The 16,506-nt window shown below is 47.0% G+C and overlaps 1 protein-coding gene across 1 annotated transcript in view; it reads left to right on the forward strand.

Moving 5' to 3' along the window:
- ADAMTSL2 (ADAMTS like 2) overlaps positions 1-16,506 on the forward strand; it is a 44,368-nt gene that overhangs the window by 17,538 nt on the left and 10,324 nt on the right. Inside the window, exons 11-12 of the mRNA XM_073313969.2 lie at positions 11,244-11,457; positions 14,744-14,899. Coding sequence (XP_073170070.1) covers positions 11,244-11,457; positions 14,744-14,899 — 370 coding nt within the window. The remainder of the gene's footprint in view (positions 1-11,243; positions 11,458-14,743; positions 14,900-16,506) is intronic.

The following is a 16,506-nucleotide window of genomic DNA, read 5'->3' on the forward strand; positions in this document are numbered from 1 at the left end:
GATGCTGTCCCCTGCCCTAGGGGTGCATTGGGGCTGGAACTGTAGAGCAAGGGGCCAAAGGGGTGAATTTCTTGATCACAAGGCCACCATAAGGCAGTCGTAAGAGGTCCTGCATTCCCCCTCACAACCACTGGTGCAGGGGCTGCTGGGGATAGGGTCAGGAACACAAGAGGGCGCGTCGGAACAGAAGAGGGCGTCTGTAGCACACGCAGCTAGAGAGATTCTGGGCTATTCTGGACTGCAAAGCAGCCAACAGGCAGCGCTCAGGATGCTGCCATCAATTCGAATACCTCCAGGACAGTTCAGATTTATCCCAGAGGCTGTTTCGGCTCCTGGAGCAGTCCAGAATCCCAAGGGCAAGAAGTGGATTCAAACAACCTTTGCCTGCTCTCCTACTCAATTGTGCCCTCTGTGCTGCGCCCTCGGGAGACACAGTCAGCCTTGGCGTCTGTTCTTGGTCCGGCCATTGATTTACTGTGTGACTTTGGGCAAGTCACTTCGTCTCTCTCTGCCTCGGCTTCCCCACCCGTAAATTGGGGCTAATGATACTGACCTTTCGAAGTGGCTGTAGGTCTGTGGATTGAAGGCACAATTGAAGTGCTCTGTGGGATTGCAATCTTTATGTCAATATAGTTAGGCCCAAGAAATAACCATTAAAACAAACAAACATGCCAGCGAGCTCCCTGCTAAGAGCTTTAAAACACTGCTGAGGTACATTAGGTGTTAAGCCTGTCAGCTTTATTCAGTATTTGGCGTAGGAAACGCTTTGCAAGGACTTTCTCCTGCGCTGCCTAGGAAAGCGCGAGTGTTTTGGGAGCACTTTCTGCAAACCAGGACTAGCGTCACTTAGCATCAGTGGCCTATAATTTAAAGATGAACGATTTGGAGGGAGTGGATGGCCCAGTGGTTATGGTGCACACCTACAACTTGAGAGGTCAAGTTCTGTTCCCCCGTCTACTGCTGACTTCTTATGGGATCTTGGGCCAGTCTCTTAGTCCCTCTGTGCCTCAGTTCCCCAGCTGTAAAATGGGGGTGATAGCACTGCCCTGCCTCCCAAGGGTGCTGTGAATTTTAAATGCATTAAAGATTGCAAGGCATTCAGATAGGAGGCCATATAGGCACCTAAAATAGAGAATTCTGCATATTAGCTGTGAAAGCCCCCAGTGACACAAGGAACTTACTAAAATGCACTGTCTATTCTCCCCTCCAGCCCCTGACAAAGACAGGGTTAGTAAGGGTTAATCCTGTTGAACAGGGTGCCCATATCACAGTTTTCCTAGAAGCTCCTCTATTAAAATGTTCCCTTTCCCCCACTCCCATTGAACTGAAGCAAAATGCTAATTTTCAGATCAAAATAGTCACTGATGGTTTAAACGAGTTATTGTTTTCTCAGATTGGGTGTTTATATCTGGGCATTGAAAGGCCCCGATTCTGCGTGGTGGCTGAATTGGGCTCGGTGCATGCCGGGAGTGTAGAAAGATGTCATTCGCAACTGTCCCACTAGTTATTGTCTGGCTCTGCACTGGGCTGACTTTCAACCTTGCCAGTTACCAGTGGTCCCCTAGGGCCATTTCAGCAGCTATTGATTGTCAGGGCACAGGGATGTCACAGCCATGCCAAACAGTCAGCAGCCACACCCTGTGTGCTGGCAGCCAGGTGTGGAGGGGTGGCTTAGGAGTGCCACAAAGGCCCAGCTAAGCTGGAGGTAGGGCAGCTTTGTGCCCCCAGGGCAGTGCGGACCTGAATCCACACAGCTGAGACACTGGCCCCAAGCACTCTCATTAGGAAGCAGGCAGTGAAAAACCGGCATGTGCTTCATTTAAAAAAAAATTTTTTTACACACTTCACTGAAACATTGTTCTCCAGCGTGGTTGTTCAAAGGGTACTTATGACATAATCGGCAACTTGTTCTTCCAAATATAGCTCCTCTGTGGGTGGGTGTGTTTGTGTGCGCCCGAGCGAGTTCTGCCAGAAAAGGCCAGACCACACTCCAGTGCACCTCGACACATCATGTACTGCATAAATCCCCAGCCCAGAGGACGGTGGATTGAACAGATAAAGCGTATGATCTAGGGGGTCAGTTTCTGGAGATGCTAAGGAAAGCTGGCAGAAGGCAAATTGGAATTTTGTTGTTGTAAAACTGCTGGAGCCTTGAAAGCTTTTCATCACTTGGGTACAGATTGGAGGAGAATGTGGAGGGATGGGCCCCAAACCTGCAGTGGATGGAGATCAACAGCTAGGCTGTCAAGTCACTGGCAATTGAAAGCCACTCCATCGGGCTCCACAGTAGAGGGCAGTGACAAGAGGAAGCAGGAAGCAGTGGCTCTCTGCAGCCTGCTCCCCTCAGATCCAGGTGGAATTCTAGTCAGTTGACCCAGGACTGACTACTCCTTAGGGGGAGTTTTGATCCTGGATCGCATGGTAACATGGCTTGCTTAGGAAGGGTGCAGCTATAGGGGAGGAAGGAACCAAGAGAACAACTGGGCAGATACCAAGTTCCTTACAGATGTGCTCCCATCTTCTGTGTTTTTCCTGAGATCTTGGTTCATCTGCAGGCTCAGAGGATGGAGACCTCTGCCAATTCCATGTGGGTTGGGAAACCCACTCTCCCGATAGAGCAAAGCAGAGGGAACTCTGTGGCCATGCCTACACTCAGAGAAAAAGTGTATTTTTAACATGTTCACTAGACCACATGTTCACATATTGACCAGACAACTGTAGTTTTAATAGGTGTTGCTGGTCCAGGTAAACCCAAGCTCTGGTGTTGACCTCCCCCAGTTAATGTGTTAAAACTAAAACTGCCTTGTCTGCATGAGGATTTTAACACATCTTAAAACCACACTTCTTTCCTAGTGAAGTCTGCAAGTGAAAACACAGGTTATTGGCAAACCATATGTGGATTTTCCCAGGGGCAACTTGTGGCCCTCTGCACTGAATTCTGCTCTCTGCTGAAGCTGAAAGTGTTACGCTGTTGGAACTGAGAGCAGAATTTGGCCTGTAACTGTTCTGATTTTCTTTTGGAAGAGAAGGTAAAAAAATATGGAACTAATCCATATTATTCCATTTGTACCCACAAAATACACAGGTATCTGATTCTCAATGGGCCCTATCTCACTGACTTCAATGGCAGCAGGATCAGACCCATATCTGCTGGCTGATAACATCTTGGTCCTGACTCCCCATTGATCTGCTTCTTGTACAGTCAAGTACACAAGTGCAAAGTTGGTGCAAAATGCTGTTAAATTGGAATGGTTACTGAGGTTAATCTACTTCACACTCACTTTGCACTGGTGTAAAAATCTGGACTAGAAAGCAAAAAATATGAGTCCAAACTCTTTGAATATTGAGCCTCTGCATTCACTTGTAGTTGTGAGGGTTATTCTTCTGCTGCAGAGACCCTTGCTTGAATCCGGCAGCCAAAACAATAGCAGATTCCAGAATGGCAATTTCTACCAGAAAGAGATGTTTGCTTCTATGGCCCCAGGAAAGCAGCTCAGTATAAAGCCAATATGGGTGCGCCTGGCCTGTTGCAGAAAAGGGGGTGGTGCTAATTTTTGTTGTTGTTGCTTGCTTCAGAAACATGGACACAAAAGCTCGGAGGGGGAGGAAAATGGGTGACCTTAGTGCAACCCATAATAATCAGCATAATTTAAAAAAAAACCAGCCTGGTTGTATAACGACTCACTGCCGTTTGCATTTAGAAGAAAACAAAACAATAGTTATGTCTGCGCTCTAAATGGGAAGAGAACTAACTGTTACCATATGACAAAATGTCTAATTTATCTAGAAGTTGTTTCTGCAACATCCTTACTTGTAGAAGAAGCTCTTTGAGTTCCAATCACATACATTAAAGGGACACTGTTGAGGGGGAAGGGGTTCTAATCTCCAAATGTGATACAAGCCTATTTTGTGTGTGTGTGTAGGAAGTTTAGGAAGAAGGGAGTAATGCCATACATATTCCAAAGGTCAAATTCTTCACTCAGTTATTCCAGTTTCAGTCTAGAGCAGCGGTTCTCAAACTGTGGGTTGGGACCCTGTTTTAATGGGGTCACCAGGGCTAGCATTAAACTTACTGGGGCCCGGGGCCACAGGCAAAGCCTGAGGCCTTCAGCCCTGGGTGGTGGGGCTCAGGTTACAGGCCCCCTTCCTCGGGTGCTTTGGCTTTGGCTCCCCTGCCCAGAGCGATGGGGCTCAGTCTTTGCCCCCCTTGCTTCCTGGGGTCATGTAGTCAGGGCAGCAGGGCTTGGGTGGGCTCAGGATTCGGTCCTCCTTCCTGGGGTCATGTAGTCATTTTTGTTGTCAGAAGGGGGTCACAGCTCAATGAAGTTTGAGAACCCCCGGTAGGATAACCCTTTTGAAGTCAATGAATTCAGCGACATGGGTGAAAATCCAAAGGGATCCCCCATCATTGGAGTTATTTTGGAATCACACTGGTGTGACTGAGAAAACAATATGGCCTGAAGTATTTAGGCGGTGCTCTCTTTCTCGAGATACATTTTAAAAACGTGAAAAGAACAGACGCTGATCACCATTTTTATGGGTCCTATGGAAAATCATCATTTTGTGCCTCCCCCCGCTGGCTCTACAGCAGTAGTTAGTAAGAAGACAGTTGTTGGGACTGTGTTGACATCAGTGGGTGATGCTGGTCCAAAGCTGTTTGGGTGAGATAAAGCACTATTTATAGCCAGCCACGGTTGTGATTTTTAAACAAAAATAGCCATGTTAATTTCAGCTCCATTTCAAACACAGGAAGTGACTGTTTGCCAAAATGACAGAGGCAAAATCAGTGGGGAAAATGAGATTATTTTTAATTCTTCTAAGAGGTCATTACTAACAATGGAAGGAGGGTATGTCTGAAAGGGAGACGATAAAAATACTCAACAGTGTCCTTTTAAAGCTTTTATGTGACAGAATGGACGTGAACTTTTCCTATGAATCATAAATAAGGCAATTTCAGAGCTTCTGCTGCCTAGAAATCACACAAGCTGCATATCTTGCTAGGCCCGAGACAGCTGGAGATCAGGATAGAACCTTACATACAATTCTAAAACACGATAGCAATTTCAAGGGTTTAAACAAAGTATTTAAGATTTGATTGTTGTAAAGGTGCAGTATCCCTGACGCATTAGAATGTTACATTATATAGCTATGCAATGAGGTTGTGATTCTTGGTTTTGTAAATGCTTGTATGTATACCAGGAGAAATTCATAATTCCTTTACCAATGGCATTACATGTGTGAATATAGTGTCCTAAAAGATGTACGTTATAGAAATAATTGAGCAAGAGTGACATAGAGGCAAATATGAACTTGGAATGCCTGTATGTTTAAAAACCAAGGTTTGTTTTGAAAAGCAGTCTGAGCAAAGTACTATTCAGCATTTAGATTTTCAAAAACAGTAAGTTTATGGGATTTGAAAATCTCAAGTCTGTGTAGGGAATGTTTGTGGTACCATATCTGAGCAGTAGCAATTAGCATGGCATATTTTTATTTCATGCCGATATCACCAGGAAGGAGATACTGCACCTTTAATTACTGTATGTTTAGGGTCAGGTGTATTTGAGCAGAAAATGCAAACTTTGTTAAATTCTGAACTGTTTCTACTTGTGGGTATTTTTATCCCATTCTCTCTATTTCTAGACAGTGGAAGCTCTGCCTCTAACCAGGCTGGGGATTCTACTTGGGGATCAGGACAGGTATGTTGTAAAAACCAAAAAACAACCAACCAAACCAAACCAAACAAAACCCCCCAAAACCGAAACAAAATCCCCCCAAACCCAACCAAACCGCAACCGAATCAGTTTGAGTGTTTGATGTGACGTATCGAGGCTCTCCTTGTAAATGCTTTTTTTTTTTTTTTTTTTTTGCTTATTGCTAGAAACAGATTGAAGTTGTTAAGAAAGGGCCAAGGTGTGAGTGCTGCTGACATGTACAGGTGGAAGCTTTCCTCCCACGAACCCTGCAGCTCTACATGCACTACAGGTAGTTATCAGAAGCAGCCAAATTCAACCTCTGCAGAAGTACTGAGATCACCCACTGAGTGAGTCGCTTTTATGTTCGTTAGAGATGGGGAGACCTAGGTAATGTTTAGGGGCCTGATCCGAGGCCCACTGAAGTGAATGGCCTTTGGATCAAACCTCAGGTGAAGTTGCCCTGATCCGCTAAAGCCCAGATCCTGCAATCAGATTTGTGCAGAGGAGCCCTGTGTCCACAGGGAGCCGCTTTCTGACTTGATTGTACTTTTAATTCACTCTGCGCAGGGTAAATGCAGGGGAGAGGAAAATCAGGCCCTGTCAGGAACCAGCGGGCAACATTTTCAAAAGAGCATCGGTGACTTAGGAGCCAAATTCCCATTGGCGCTAGGCTTCTAAGTCATTTAGGGATTGTTGAAAATTGTACCCATCTCCTCTCCATTGTCAGCTCATTCCTTGCAATGTGTCACTTTCAAACCAGTCCTAACCAGTGCTTTTAACACTTCTAAATGGATATAGGCAGACCCTGCATAGCACGTTTTGGTTTTTAAAAAGTTCCCTTTTACGTACCGATTAACGTTTTCTTAATTTACTAGCCCAGCAGGGCTACACTGTGGAGTATGGTGCCTTGTAGGACCATAAAGCTTGCACCAAGTTTTAGCATAGTGGCTTCTTGAATTGAGCCACTATGCCAGTGGAATGATTGAAACCCATGTGGCTAGCATTTTTTTTTTCTTTTTAAACTGTAAAGCTCGGTTTCTTTCTGACAGAGAAACTGTACAACTGTGGCAGAAAACAAAGTTGTCTGAGTTTGTTTTGTTTCTCTCTTTTCTGATCTGGAGTCTGATCTCAGTTACATGGGTGGAAATCTGGAGTAACTCCATTGATATCAATGAGATCAGAATCTGGCCACCGTATTTTCCCCTATTTCCCTCTCAAGGCACAGTTTCAAATGACTTGATCTCCGCGTTTCAGTGATTAGAGGGGAGGGGAGTAATGTTGCTAATAAGTCTGGCCTGTGACAAATCCATGACTTGCCTTGAAATATGCATATAGGTAAAATGATCATCTGATAGTGGGTTTGCCTATATCATTCCATACACAGCACAGTAGTTAAAATAAGCTGGATACTTCATTGCTTTTGGAATTAGGGCGGAAAAAAAGAGGGGAATAAAATCTTCGGAGGGAGACTTTTTAAGGGAATGAATGCACAGATCTTCTTGTAAGCATGCCAGAGTGGTTGGCTTGACCTGCTGGCACTGCTATGAAATGTATAGGGACCAGGAACGTGGACAACTGTTCTTCAGTTCAGAATCCTGAAACCCACAAAGTTCAAGTATGTCCTTGAGCTCTGTGATTCCTACTGAACAGCCGTCTTCTAGCTGAGGCAGGCTTTCAACCTGACCCAAACTGAAGCCAGTGGGGAATGTCCTATGCAAACCACTCCTTGATCCTCACCTTTTTCTGTTGACATGTCGCAGAGGAGTGCTGCAGTGTCAGGAGTTGGTAGGTTTCTTTTAGTTTCAGAAACCTGGCTGGGAGAGCTGGAATTCTTGGTACCTGTAGACAGATTAGTCTCTTGGTCCCAAGCCATGTCCCAGAAAGGACTGAACAATATTTATTCTGGCTAACAAGGCTGCAGGGGAAAAAGTCCCAGCATGATGACATTCTGCTTTCTGTGCTTAAACAGGGGAGGAGGGTCAGATTCCTCTTTTAATAATCATGTAAGAACCAATACTAGGCCAAGTGCACTGTACATCCTGCAGGCAGTAAGGCACAATTGTGGCATGAATTATTTCGATGTACTGGGTGGAGGGAGATGGGAACCTCTTCCCCAGCCCCATGGTGCACCCACACAAGAACTGGACAGAATAAGAATCTAAAACTCCTTTGAGAACCAGGAGGAGGGACGCCGCTAACATGCTTGCAGGCCTATGGCGGCAATGGTGAGACACCCTGAACATCTTGCACCTATGCTAGCATTGGTCGCAAGTCCTGGTTGGGGTGTCATGATGTTCCGCCTTGGAACAGCACTAAGGAGAACTTCAAAATGTACTACCCCAGGTATCCCCAGGGCCACCCTGCTCCGTACAGGCAGGAAGAACTCTCCATTTTTCCACCCCCCACCCAATCCCATCCTCTTTCTGTCACCAGCATTCCTGATGACTGTCAGCTCAGGTCATGGCCCTTCAATTTTAATTTGGAAAGACATTTTGGAACATGCAGCTCACAAACAGTTCGGGTGTAAAAATCACCAAGCATGCATTTTGTGTGTGTGTATTTTTTTTAAAAATAGGAGTGATGTCCACATATGCAATGTGTGTTCGTTATGATGGGATCGAAGTGGATGATACGTACTGTGATGCCATGACCCGTCCCGAGCCTGTCCATGAGTTCTGTGCTGGAAGAGAATGCCAGCCAAGGTACTATATCAGTAAGGAGTTCTTCACGGGGCCATACATTTTGTCTTCCTTAGAATTATTTGGAGCTGGTGGGGATTCTCTTCTAGGTTCTGAGCAGTGATGGGCCAAGCCACCAGGTTCAGAACCTCCCCAAAGTTCCCGGGGTGTTTAGATCTGGGGTTTGGTTTGGGCTCATCTTTAATTACCAAGTCTATCTCCTGCCCAGGCCAGCACAACAAGGGGAAGAAGAACTCTTTGGGTCAGAGACAGATTCTTCACAGTGAGTTAGGTTGAAACATGCTTTATTGATCCTTGGATGTTTGCATTAGTCAGGAGCGGGACAAACCTCTTGCACCACAGGCCTTGCCCCTGTGGTGACATGGTGGATAGGCTGGGAAGTTAGAGCCTGTTGGAGCACTGCGTAAGGGCCTTGCCTGGCTGAGGGTGTAAGGGAAGGAGGCTTCCTGATCCCTCTTCCCCTCCTGCACCTTTCCCAGCAGTGACTTGCATGGCAGGACTCAACCTTGCTCCCAAACAACAGCTACTGTTGACGTAGAACCTAGACCATTTTCATTCTCCACTCTTGTAAGGGGAAGGGGAATCAGCCAACAAGTGTTACATTCCCAGAGCGTTGCTAGCATCAGCGATCATGCTAATGCTCACTGAGATGCATCAGCAACAGCGTTGGGTCTAAATGAGAACCCTGGGTTTGATCCCCCAAACTCTGGGACAGTTCAGACTCTGACCCAGTTCCTGAGATGAACTGCATGGTTCGGATCCGCCTCTGCAATGGAACCCCAAATCCAAAGATCTTTCCATTTTGGGGAAGTTGAGATACCAATCCAGATTCAAACTTTGTGGCTTAGGTCCATCTCTGATTGCATTTTTTAAAAGGTTTGTCCTTTTCAAGGTTCGCTAGAAACGCAAGTTATGGGTGGGATAGATCGGTGCCTGCCAAAGAGAAAAGGGCTAAACCAGGCAGGGAAAGAAACGTTACTTGTTGTACTTTGTACCAGGCGGCACAAAGTGAAAAGAAGCAAAACTGTGCGATGCATGTTCTGTAATAGTGCCTTGTTGCTGAAGTAACACAAAGCTAGGCTAGAGCCGTGTCAAGGGTCTGCATAAACCTGCAAACGCATGGAAAGGGGAAGTTTAGCATTTTGGCAAGGGGTGCCGGGTTTATTGTATTGGAAAGGTGTGTGTGTGTGTGTGTGTGTGTGTGTGTGTGTGTGTGTGTGTTGGGAGTGTGCGGGTACACTCCCCTTTTCCAATGTGAAAATCTCTCTGGACCCAGGATATTGAGGCTGGCCACATTCACCCACCCCACTGTGCCCAAGTCTTGCTAAATGCTTTAGTGTCTCCTCTGAATGTAGGTGGCACTTTGATGTGTGCAATGACTTTTTAGAGCTGCCCCGCTCATGGCACCCAAATCCTTATTTGGAGCTTACGTCCAGAAGCAAACGTGTGGCCCCTGGAGTGTGTACCAAGCACAGCGACCTTTTTGCTCGGAGACGTCAATGCTCTAGATCCATATTGCTTGACCTTTTCAGGTTGGCCACCCTCAAAACCTTTTGCGACCCCATCTATATTTACTATAAAAGCCGGGGTAAAAATGTCTCTGTGTTATGCCTAGATAATTGCTTTGCGTGTGTGATTCAAGAGGTCGATTGAGAATTCTTGACCTTGAGGGATAACGGTGGGGGTGGGGGGAGAGGGGAAGGGGGAGAGTTTCGCAACACCATGAGACCTCTTGGTTGCCTTCGTGACCCCCTGCCCTGGGCATCGTGACCCATCAGCTGAAAACTGCTGCTCAAGAACCACTTCTTTCCCCCTCACTTTCCTAATGGGTTGATTTTTACATTCAAAACAAAGCTTGTTTCGTCATATATAGCTCTGTCTATAGCATCGTAACTGCACTATACTCACTGCTTGATACAGCCCTGTCTTATGCATGTGTTTATATAACCAATCAAACAGATTAGCTAAGCACTGACTTCTGATGTCAGTGGAATTAAACCTGGGGTAAATGTGGCACATTAGGCCTACTGTGGTTTTTGAACGCTGTAAGGGTACTCTCTGGTATTGGGTAAGGGAGCATGTAACCTAGGCAGCTCTTTTAAGTGTACCCCAGGGCAAAATAAGAGGGTTCAGTCCTTGGAGATTCTGTGGTATCCCCACCTCCTATTGACTTCCAGGGATAAATCCCAAAGCTTGTGATCAGTTTATTTCTCCCATTTTAGACATTTCTTTAAGTATTTTCTTTAAACTTGGGGTGATTATTGGTGCTTTTGAAGGCAAGGATATGACATCGATGCCGGATATAGGTGGGCAATGCACACGCTTCCCTTCACAGTCTAGACATGGATGCCTTGGTCAGCAACAGTAATGCATTTATCTTAAAACTTCTGAAGTGAATCTGCCAACTGTGTGGAAATGTGCTCTGGATGTATGTCCTTTTAGGGCTAGACTGAGACCACAAAGGTCATTTTCACATGGAACTATCTGGCTCTCTATCTCAGGGTTTTGTTCTGGAATCTGTTACGGTAGCGTCTGTGCATCTTACAGTTCATGTGAACTCAGGTCTCCAGGGTGAAATATTAGTAGATTGATGCACAGCAACACCTAATCCTACCTTGTATGGAGATATCTGAGTCGTTTACAGCCCCGTTGCAGAATGTGCCTATTGCAACAATCTCCGTACCAGATTTACCACTTACAGGGTCATTGACAGCTTTGAAGAACCATTGCTGAGCTCCGATAACCTTCACATAATACCGTTTTCCTAATCCAGTATTACGCTCACACCTCCTGCACATCTCCCATTCAGAATGTGAATACTCCAGTTAGAATCTCTCTCACTTCCTTGCAGGTGGGAGACGAGTAGCTGGAGTGAGTGTTCCCGCACCTGTGGGGAAGGATATCAGTTTCGCATCGTCCGATGCTGGAAGATGATCTCTCCTGGTTTCGACAGCTCTGTCTATAGCGATCTGTGCGAATCTGCTGATATTACCCGGCCGGACGAACGCAAAATCTGCAAGAACCCAGCATGTGGGCCTCAGTGGGAAATGTCTGAGTGGTCAGAGGTAAATTCCCAGAAGTGCTGGCAGCCCGTGGAGAGACAGCAGGCAGCAGTGGCTAGGCATCAGCCCCCACGTGATATACATGATTGCCAAGTTCTCCTTGCTTCCAGATCCCAAGATAAGGGGAGGCAGAGCTGAAAACTAAGATGCAAATCCACTGACTTCCACACAGACGCACATAAGCCAGGACTATCTTAGCATTGTTCTTAAAACCAACCCCTGGGGTGGCCCTGCTGGTGCTAGCAGTGGCAAGAGTATTCCCATGTGCCAGCCCCTAGTGTTTTAACTACTGTCTCCTAGACCTGCTCCCAGTGGTGTGCCAGCCTTCACATTTGAATGAGGCCATGATGCAAACAGGGTCTTTGGGTGGAGATGTTTCCACAGTGCCCCCCTGCACCTCACAGGACTTGGCTTGTGTAAATCCCCACAAGCTCCCTCTAGCTCGCCAATGGAGATGATTATGTCTCTCCTTGGCAAACCTCTAGCCAGAGATGGCCTCAGACCTGGTCTCCAGACCTCTGAACTTCTTGAACTCCGGGGAATTTGGGTCAAGCCTGAGAACATCTCTGCTCCTAGCCAGAGTTTTAGATTTTTGAGTCTGGTTCTTAAACAAGAGGACTTTTCTCCCACAGGAATCTTGTTCAACTGCACAGTGGCTAGGGGATATAAAAACATAAGAACGGCCATACTGGGTCAGACCAAAACCTTAGAACCTTAGCGTGACTGACACCTGTCTTTTCTTCATCTTTTCTGACCTTCCTGTGTGCTGACTAATGAAAAGGGTGGTGAGGTTTGGTTCTGCATTTGCTCATGCCACTCCCTGCCTGTCCTTTTCCACTAGGAGAACAGCTCCTGCAAATCCCGCTTCTTACCTGGCACAGTGAAATCTGAAAAACAATTGTGCCTAATACATTTCTGAGTGCCTGAAAAATATGTGTGGAGAGGAGGCTGCATCTCATAAACAATGATATTTTCTTAGAGCCATCTCTTCTTCCCATCAGATTTCACTGCACTAGGAGGAACATTAAATGTTCAGAATTCTTCTGTAAGCACATCGCTAAACCATTTGGAAAATATTTCTGTGATATGTCTAATGTGGAACAGTTATTCTCTCGTCTGAGTTTGTCAGTGTACATGTAAAAACCTTTGTGACATGGCAGAGGCATTTGGGAATGTTTTTAGCTGTGAAGTCGTTCTCAAGATGGGTCAGTCTCTAGGCTTCATAGATCCTTTTCTGTCTCCTCCAGTAGAGATCTTTTGAATCCATTTACAACCACTCCATCCTGCTGTGTGCCAGAGAATCTCTGCCAGCATTCCAGTATTTAACTTTCTAACATAAAACTCTTTAAATGATAAAACCAGGGTCCTTTCTTTGGGGGCCCAGGGACAGATTTTGATCTCAGGGTAAATCTGGAATAACTGCATTGACTTCAGTGGAGTTGTCATGGGTTTACACCCACGTAATAGAGATCGGGATCTAGAATGGGTTTTCAGTAAATGTGTAAAACACACGTGCAAGAGTGCAGTCATGCTCACACACGCTGATGGAAAACAATCCCTAACTCTTAAGGTTTTTCTTCACCTTTTAAATCTTGAAGTCACAGTACTGGTCCCTCTCCACAGGAGCGAGAAACAGCAAAGCCAAATTGCTCAAGGATGCTAAGGAAACACAGGAGTTTACCCTTCCAGTTCAGACAGCTGATCAGTGAGTCAGATATCCTGCCTTGCTCAGTGGCTGATAACTCATGTGTCAGAGGATGTCTAAGCAGCCCCATAACACAGCTGGACAATGATGCATTGCTGCATGTGGGGTGGGGAATAATTTCCTGCCTGACCTGGGGGCTGATTAGCTTGTGCCCTGAAGTATGAGTTTTGGCTTTCCTTAGGCATAGATACGTTATTGCTCACAAATTAATCCAGGCCCCTTTCTAAGCAAGAACAAGCACAAATCCAGGCCAAATTCTCTGCTGTTGCAAACTGGTCCAGCTCCACTGACTTCAATGGAGCTGTGCCAGTTTACGCCAGCAGATGATTTGACCTCTTTTCTCCCAGGAGACACTTGAAATGCCTCTTACTGATATTTTAAAGGCCATCTTTACACTGAATGCCAGTGGTAAGTAGGTTTTTCTCTGTAGTGGAAAGTCTGGTGGGCTCTTTCATTTTGTAGGATGTTTTGACTTTTCCAGTTTAATGGAGAAAGCTTCCTGAGCATGTTCTGACGTTGTAGTTTGACGGGCTTAGCAAACCGAAGTGGTGTGTGTTATAGAATTCTATCTACTTCTCCAGCATGTGTTGGGGACAGACTGCTGAGACGTCTCCCAGAGTAGCTCTTCTGAGCTAAAGGCCCTGCATTTTGTTCGGCAGACCCACAGGAACGGGAAGCTTCCATTGTGTTTCTAGTGCGTTTTATATTTGATGGCACTGCGATAAATGCTCTTACCTGCACGACCCCCTTGACATCAATGGCTCCAGATGGAAGTGTGAGTGCACAGCCTCTCCGAAAATCAGGCCCAAAGCATCCCCACTGGGCGCCTAGAAAATGGAGCCGCTTGCACCCTGTGGCCACTTTTGGAAAATGTCGGCCTTCAAGCCAAATCTCGCTCTCCGCTACATGTACATTAATAGGAAGGGAGCCGCATGAGTATGTATGGGATGGGGTTGCACTGATGGAACTGAGAGCAGAACTGGCCACTCTGAGTGGGAGAAGGATATTAAGACTGGGCAGAGGGAGGTCTTTTAGTGCATTCTTTGCTGGTCCTCCTGAACAAGAGCAAAGTGCTTCCCTGAACTGTAGCCAGCTAGTGGACTGGATGGCTGGCCGTGCCCTCTAACCCAAACACCTTGCCCCCTTGAAGATATTTTGCACGGGGCCAGTAAGTTAGGTGCATAGCTGTCTGAGAGCTCCCAAGTGCTCTGGAGCGTATGTGTGTACTGTGGAGAGGAGATGGGCCACTCCCAGCCCTGCCTGTGCTTAGCACGAAGGCAAGATGTAACCCTTCCTGTGCATTCAAACTTGTCTGCCCATGCAGCCCAGGGCTGGTTTTGCCATCTAATATTTTACAAGCAGAATAATACAAATGTTTTCCCTGCATTTTTAGAAAGTTTCATGTTAAGAAATTAAAAAAGGCCAACATAAATCACACCTTAAACCAGATGCTTTGGCTGCTGCCTCGGCCGTGTGTGCCCCATCCCTGTCAGGAGGGCGAGAGCAGAAACCAGCTGCGTTGCATGGCCGGGGCTGTCCATGGACTCTGCTGACCCAGTCCCGTTTCATTCTGTGCCCCACTAGTGTTCGGCCAGGTGTGGCGAGAGGAGCGTGGTGACCAGGGACATCCGGTGCTCGGAAGATGAGAAGCTGTGTGATATGAACACCAAGCCGCCGGCTGAGAAGAACTGCACTGGGCCCCCCTGTGACCGGCAATGGACCGTGTCTGACTGGGGACCGGTGAGTGACCTCTGCGGGGGGAGGGTTGGGAAGGAAAGGAACAGTGGATCTTAGTTCGTTGTTCATATTAGCTGTTTGTGAGCAGTTTGAGGGGAGAAGGAGACCATTGTAGGCCAGGCTCTATTATGTCATTTACAGTTCACAGGCCAAATTCTGCTTTCAGCTGCGCAGCCAACCCCAGTGACCTCTGTGAAGCTACGTGGGGACAGAGTTTGGTTCAGACAGGGCAATGGGGAGAGTTTCCCCTTCCCGCCCCTAATATCCTGACAAGAGTTGTGAGGTCTAATGGTTACAACAGGAGAGCAGGAATCTGGACCCCCGGGGTCTATAACCAGTGCAGTCAGTGACCTTCTAGGCAACCTTGGGCTAGTAATCAGTGGCCTGACAGCAGGGATACAGCTTTCCTTCTGTGCCCATTTCCCGGATGGCAGGATGGCTTAGTAACACTTTGCATTTGCCATCTAGGGCCCCAAAGCACTTTACAAGGGCTCAGGCATCATTAGCTACATTTTACAGATGAGGAACCTGAGGTACATGGTGGCAAAGTGATGAGCTGTGAGCAAAGCAGAACAAAAGCCCTGCTCTCCTGATTCCCAATCCTCTCCTCTAACCACTAGACTATGCTGCTGCTCAGCAGCAGTACGCTGCCAGTGTAATCCTTTCCTCACCTGCGTGCTGGGAGGATTAATGTCATGAGGATGGTAAGGCACTCAGCACTGGAAATGCTTCCCCTGCTGCCACCTTTCTGGCTGGGGAGGGCAGGGTACAAGCATTCAGAATCCATCAGTGATGGAGGAGTCCCTTGTAAACCTCTCCACCCAATGGCTGAGCATCCTTTCCCTTGAAGTGCTCCTCCTAGCCCAGCATGCCCCGAGAGAGAGTGAAGGGAGGAGATGGGGGGACACCCAGTGTTTTAATGGCTTGGAGAGCAGCAGCGAGCCTGAGAAGAACAGTCCCTCCCCGTTTGGTAGCACACACTGAAATTATGTGAGTGGTGCAACTCCAAATACAGCCGTGTCCCATGCAGCAAGAAGTAGTGAATCAGGGCAGTAAAATTCCCGAATGCTGAGAAGCAGCGTCTCCAGCATTAACAAAGAAAAGAGCAGAGAGCTCCGAAACCCAAATGCTCCTTTTGTGTCAGGGTCTGTGAATTAGTGGGGCTGCAGCAAATATTCTTGCCATCTGAAAACTCTCAGTTAAGCTGACCTGGCACGGCTTCCCACTGTATGGAGATTACATTGAACTTGTTATAGTTCGGAGATCTGGGCTTGGCAGGGACATGCAGGCTTCCAGGAACACCCTCATCTCCAACGTGAGCAAAATACTGGCGGTAGAGTTCTTGCACCATCTTCTGTGAACCAGTCCATTAAAGGGAGATGGAGTGTGTGAAGGGAGGTGATTACGGCTGTCATCACAGTCCTGGGCTTGGGGGAGGAAAGGCTGCCAGCTCAAATTTTGCAATCCACAAATGATTTGTTTTGCCCTCGGGCCCTCCTGGTCTGGAAGGAGAGACCCCAGGAGTCCTGTGTGGAAGCGCAGGTCCCAAGGCCAACAGACTGGCCCACATTCCCAGCCTCTTCCTGCCTTTGTTAGGTCCATGTGGCTGA

This window comes from Lepidochelys kempii, chromosome 16, assembly GCF_965140285.1.
Source record: "Lepidochelys kempii isolate rLepKem1 chromosome 16, rLepKem1.hap1, whole genome shotgun sequence".
Lineage (NCBI taxonomy): Eukaryota > Metazoa > Chordata > Testudines > Cheloniidae > Lepidochelys > Lepidochelys kempii.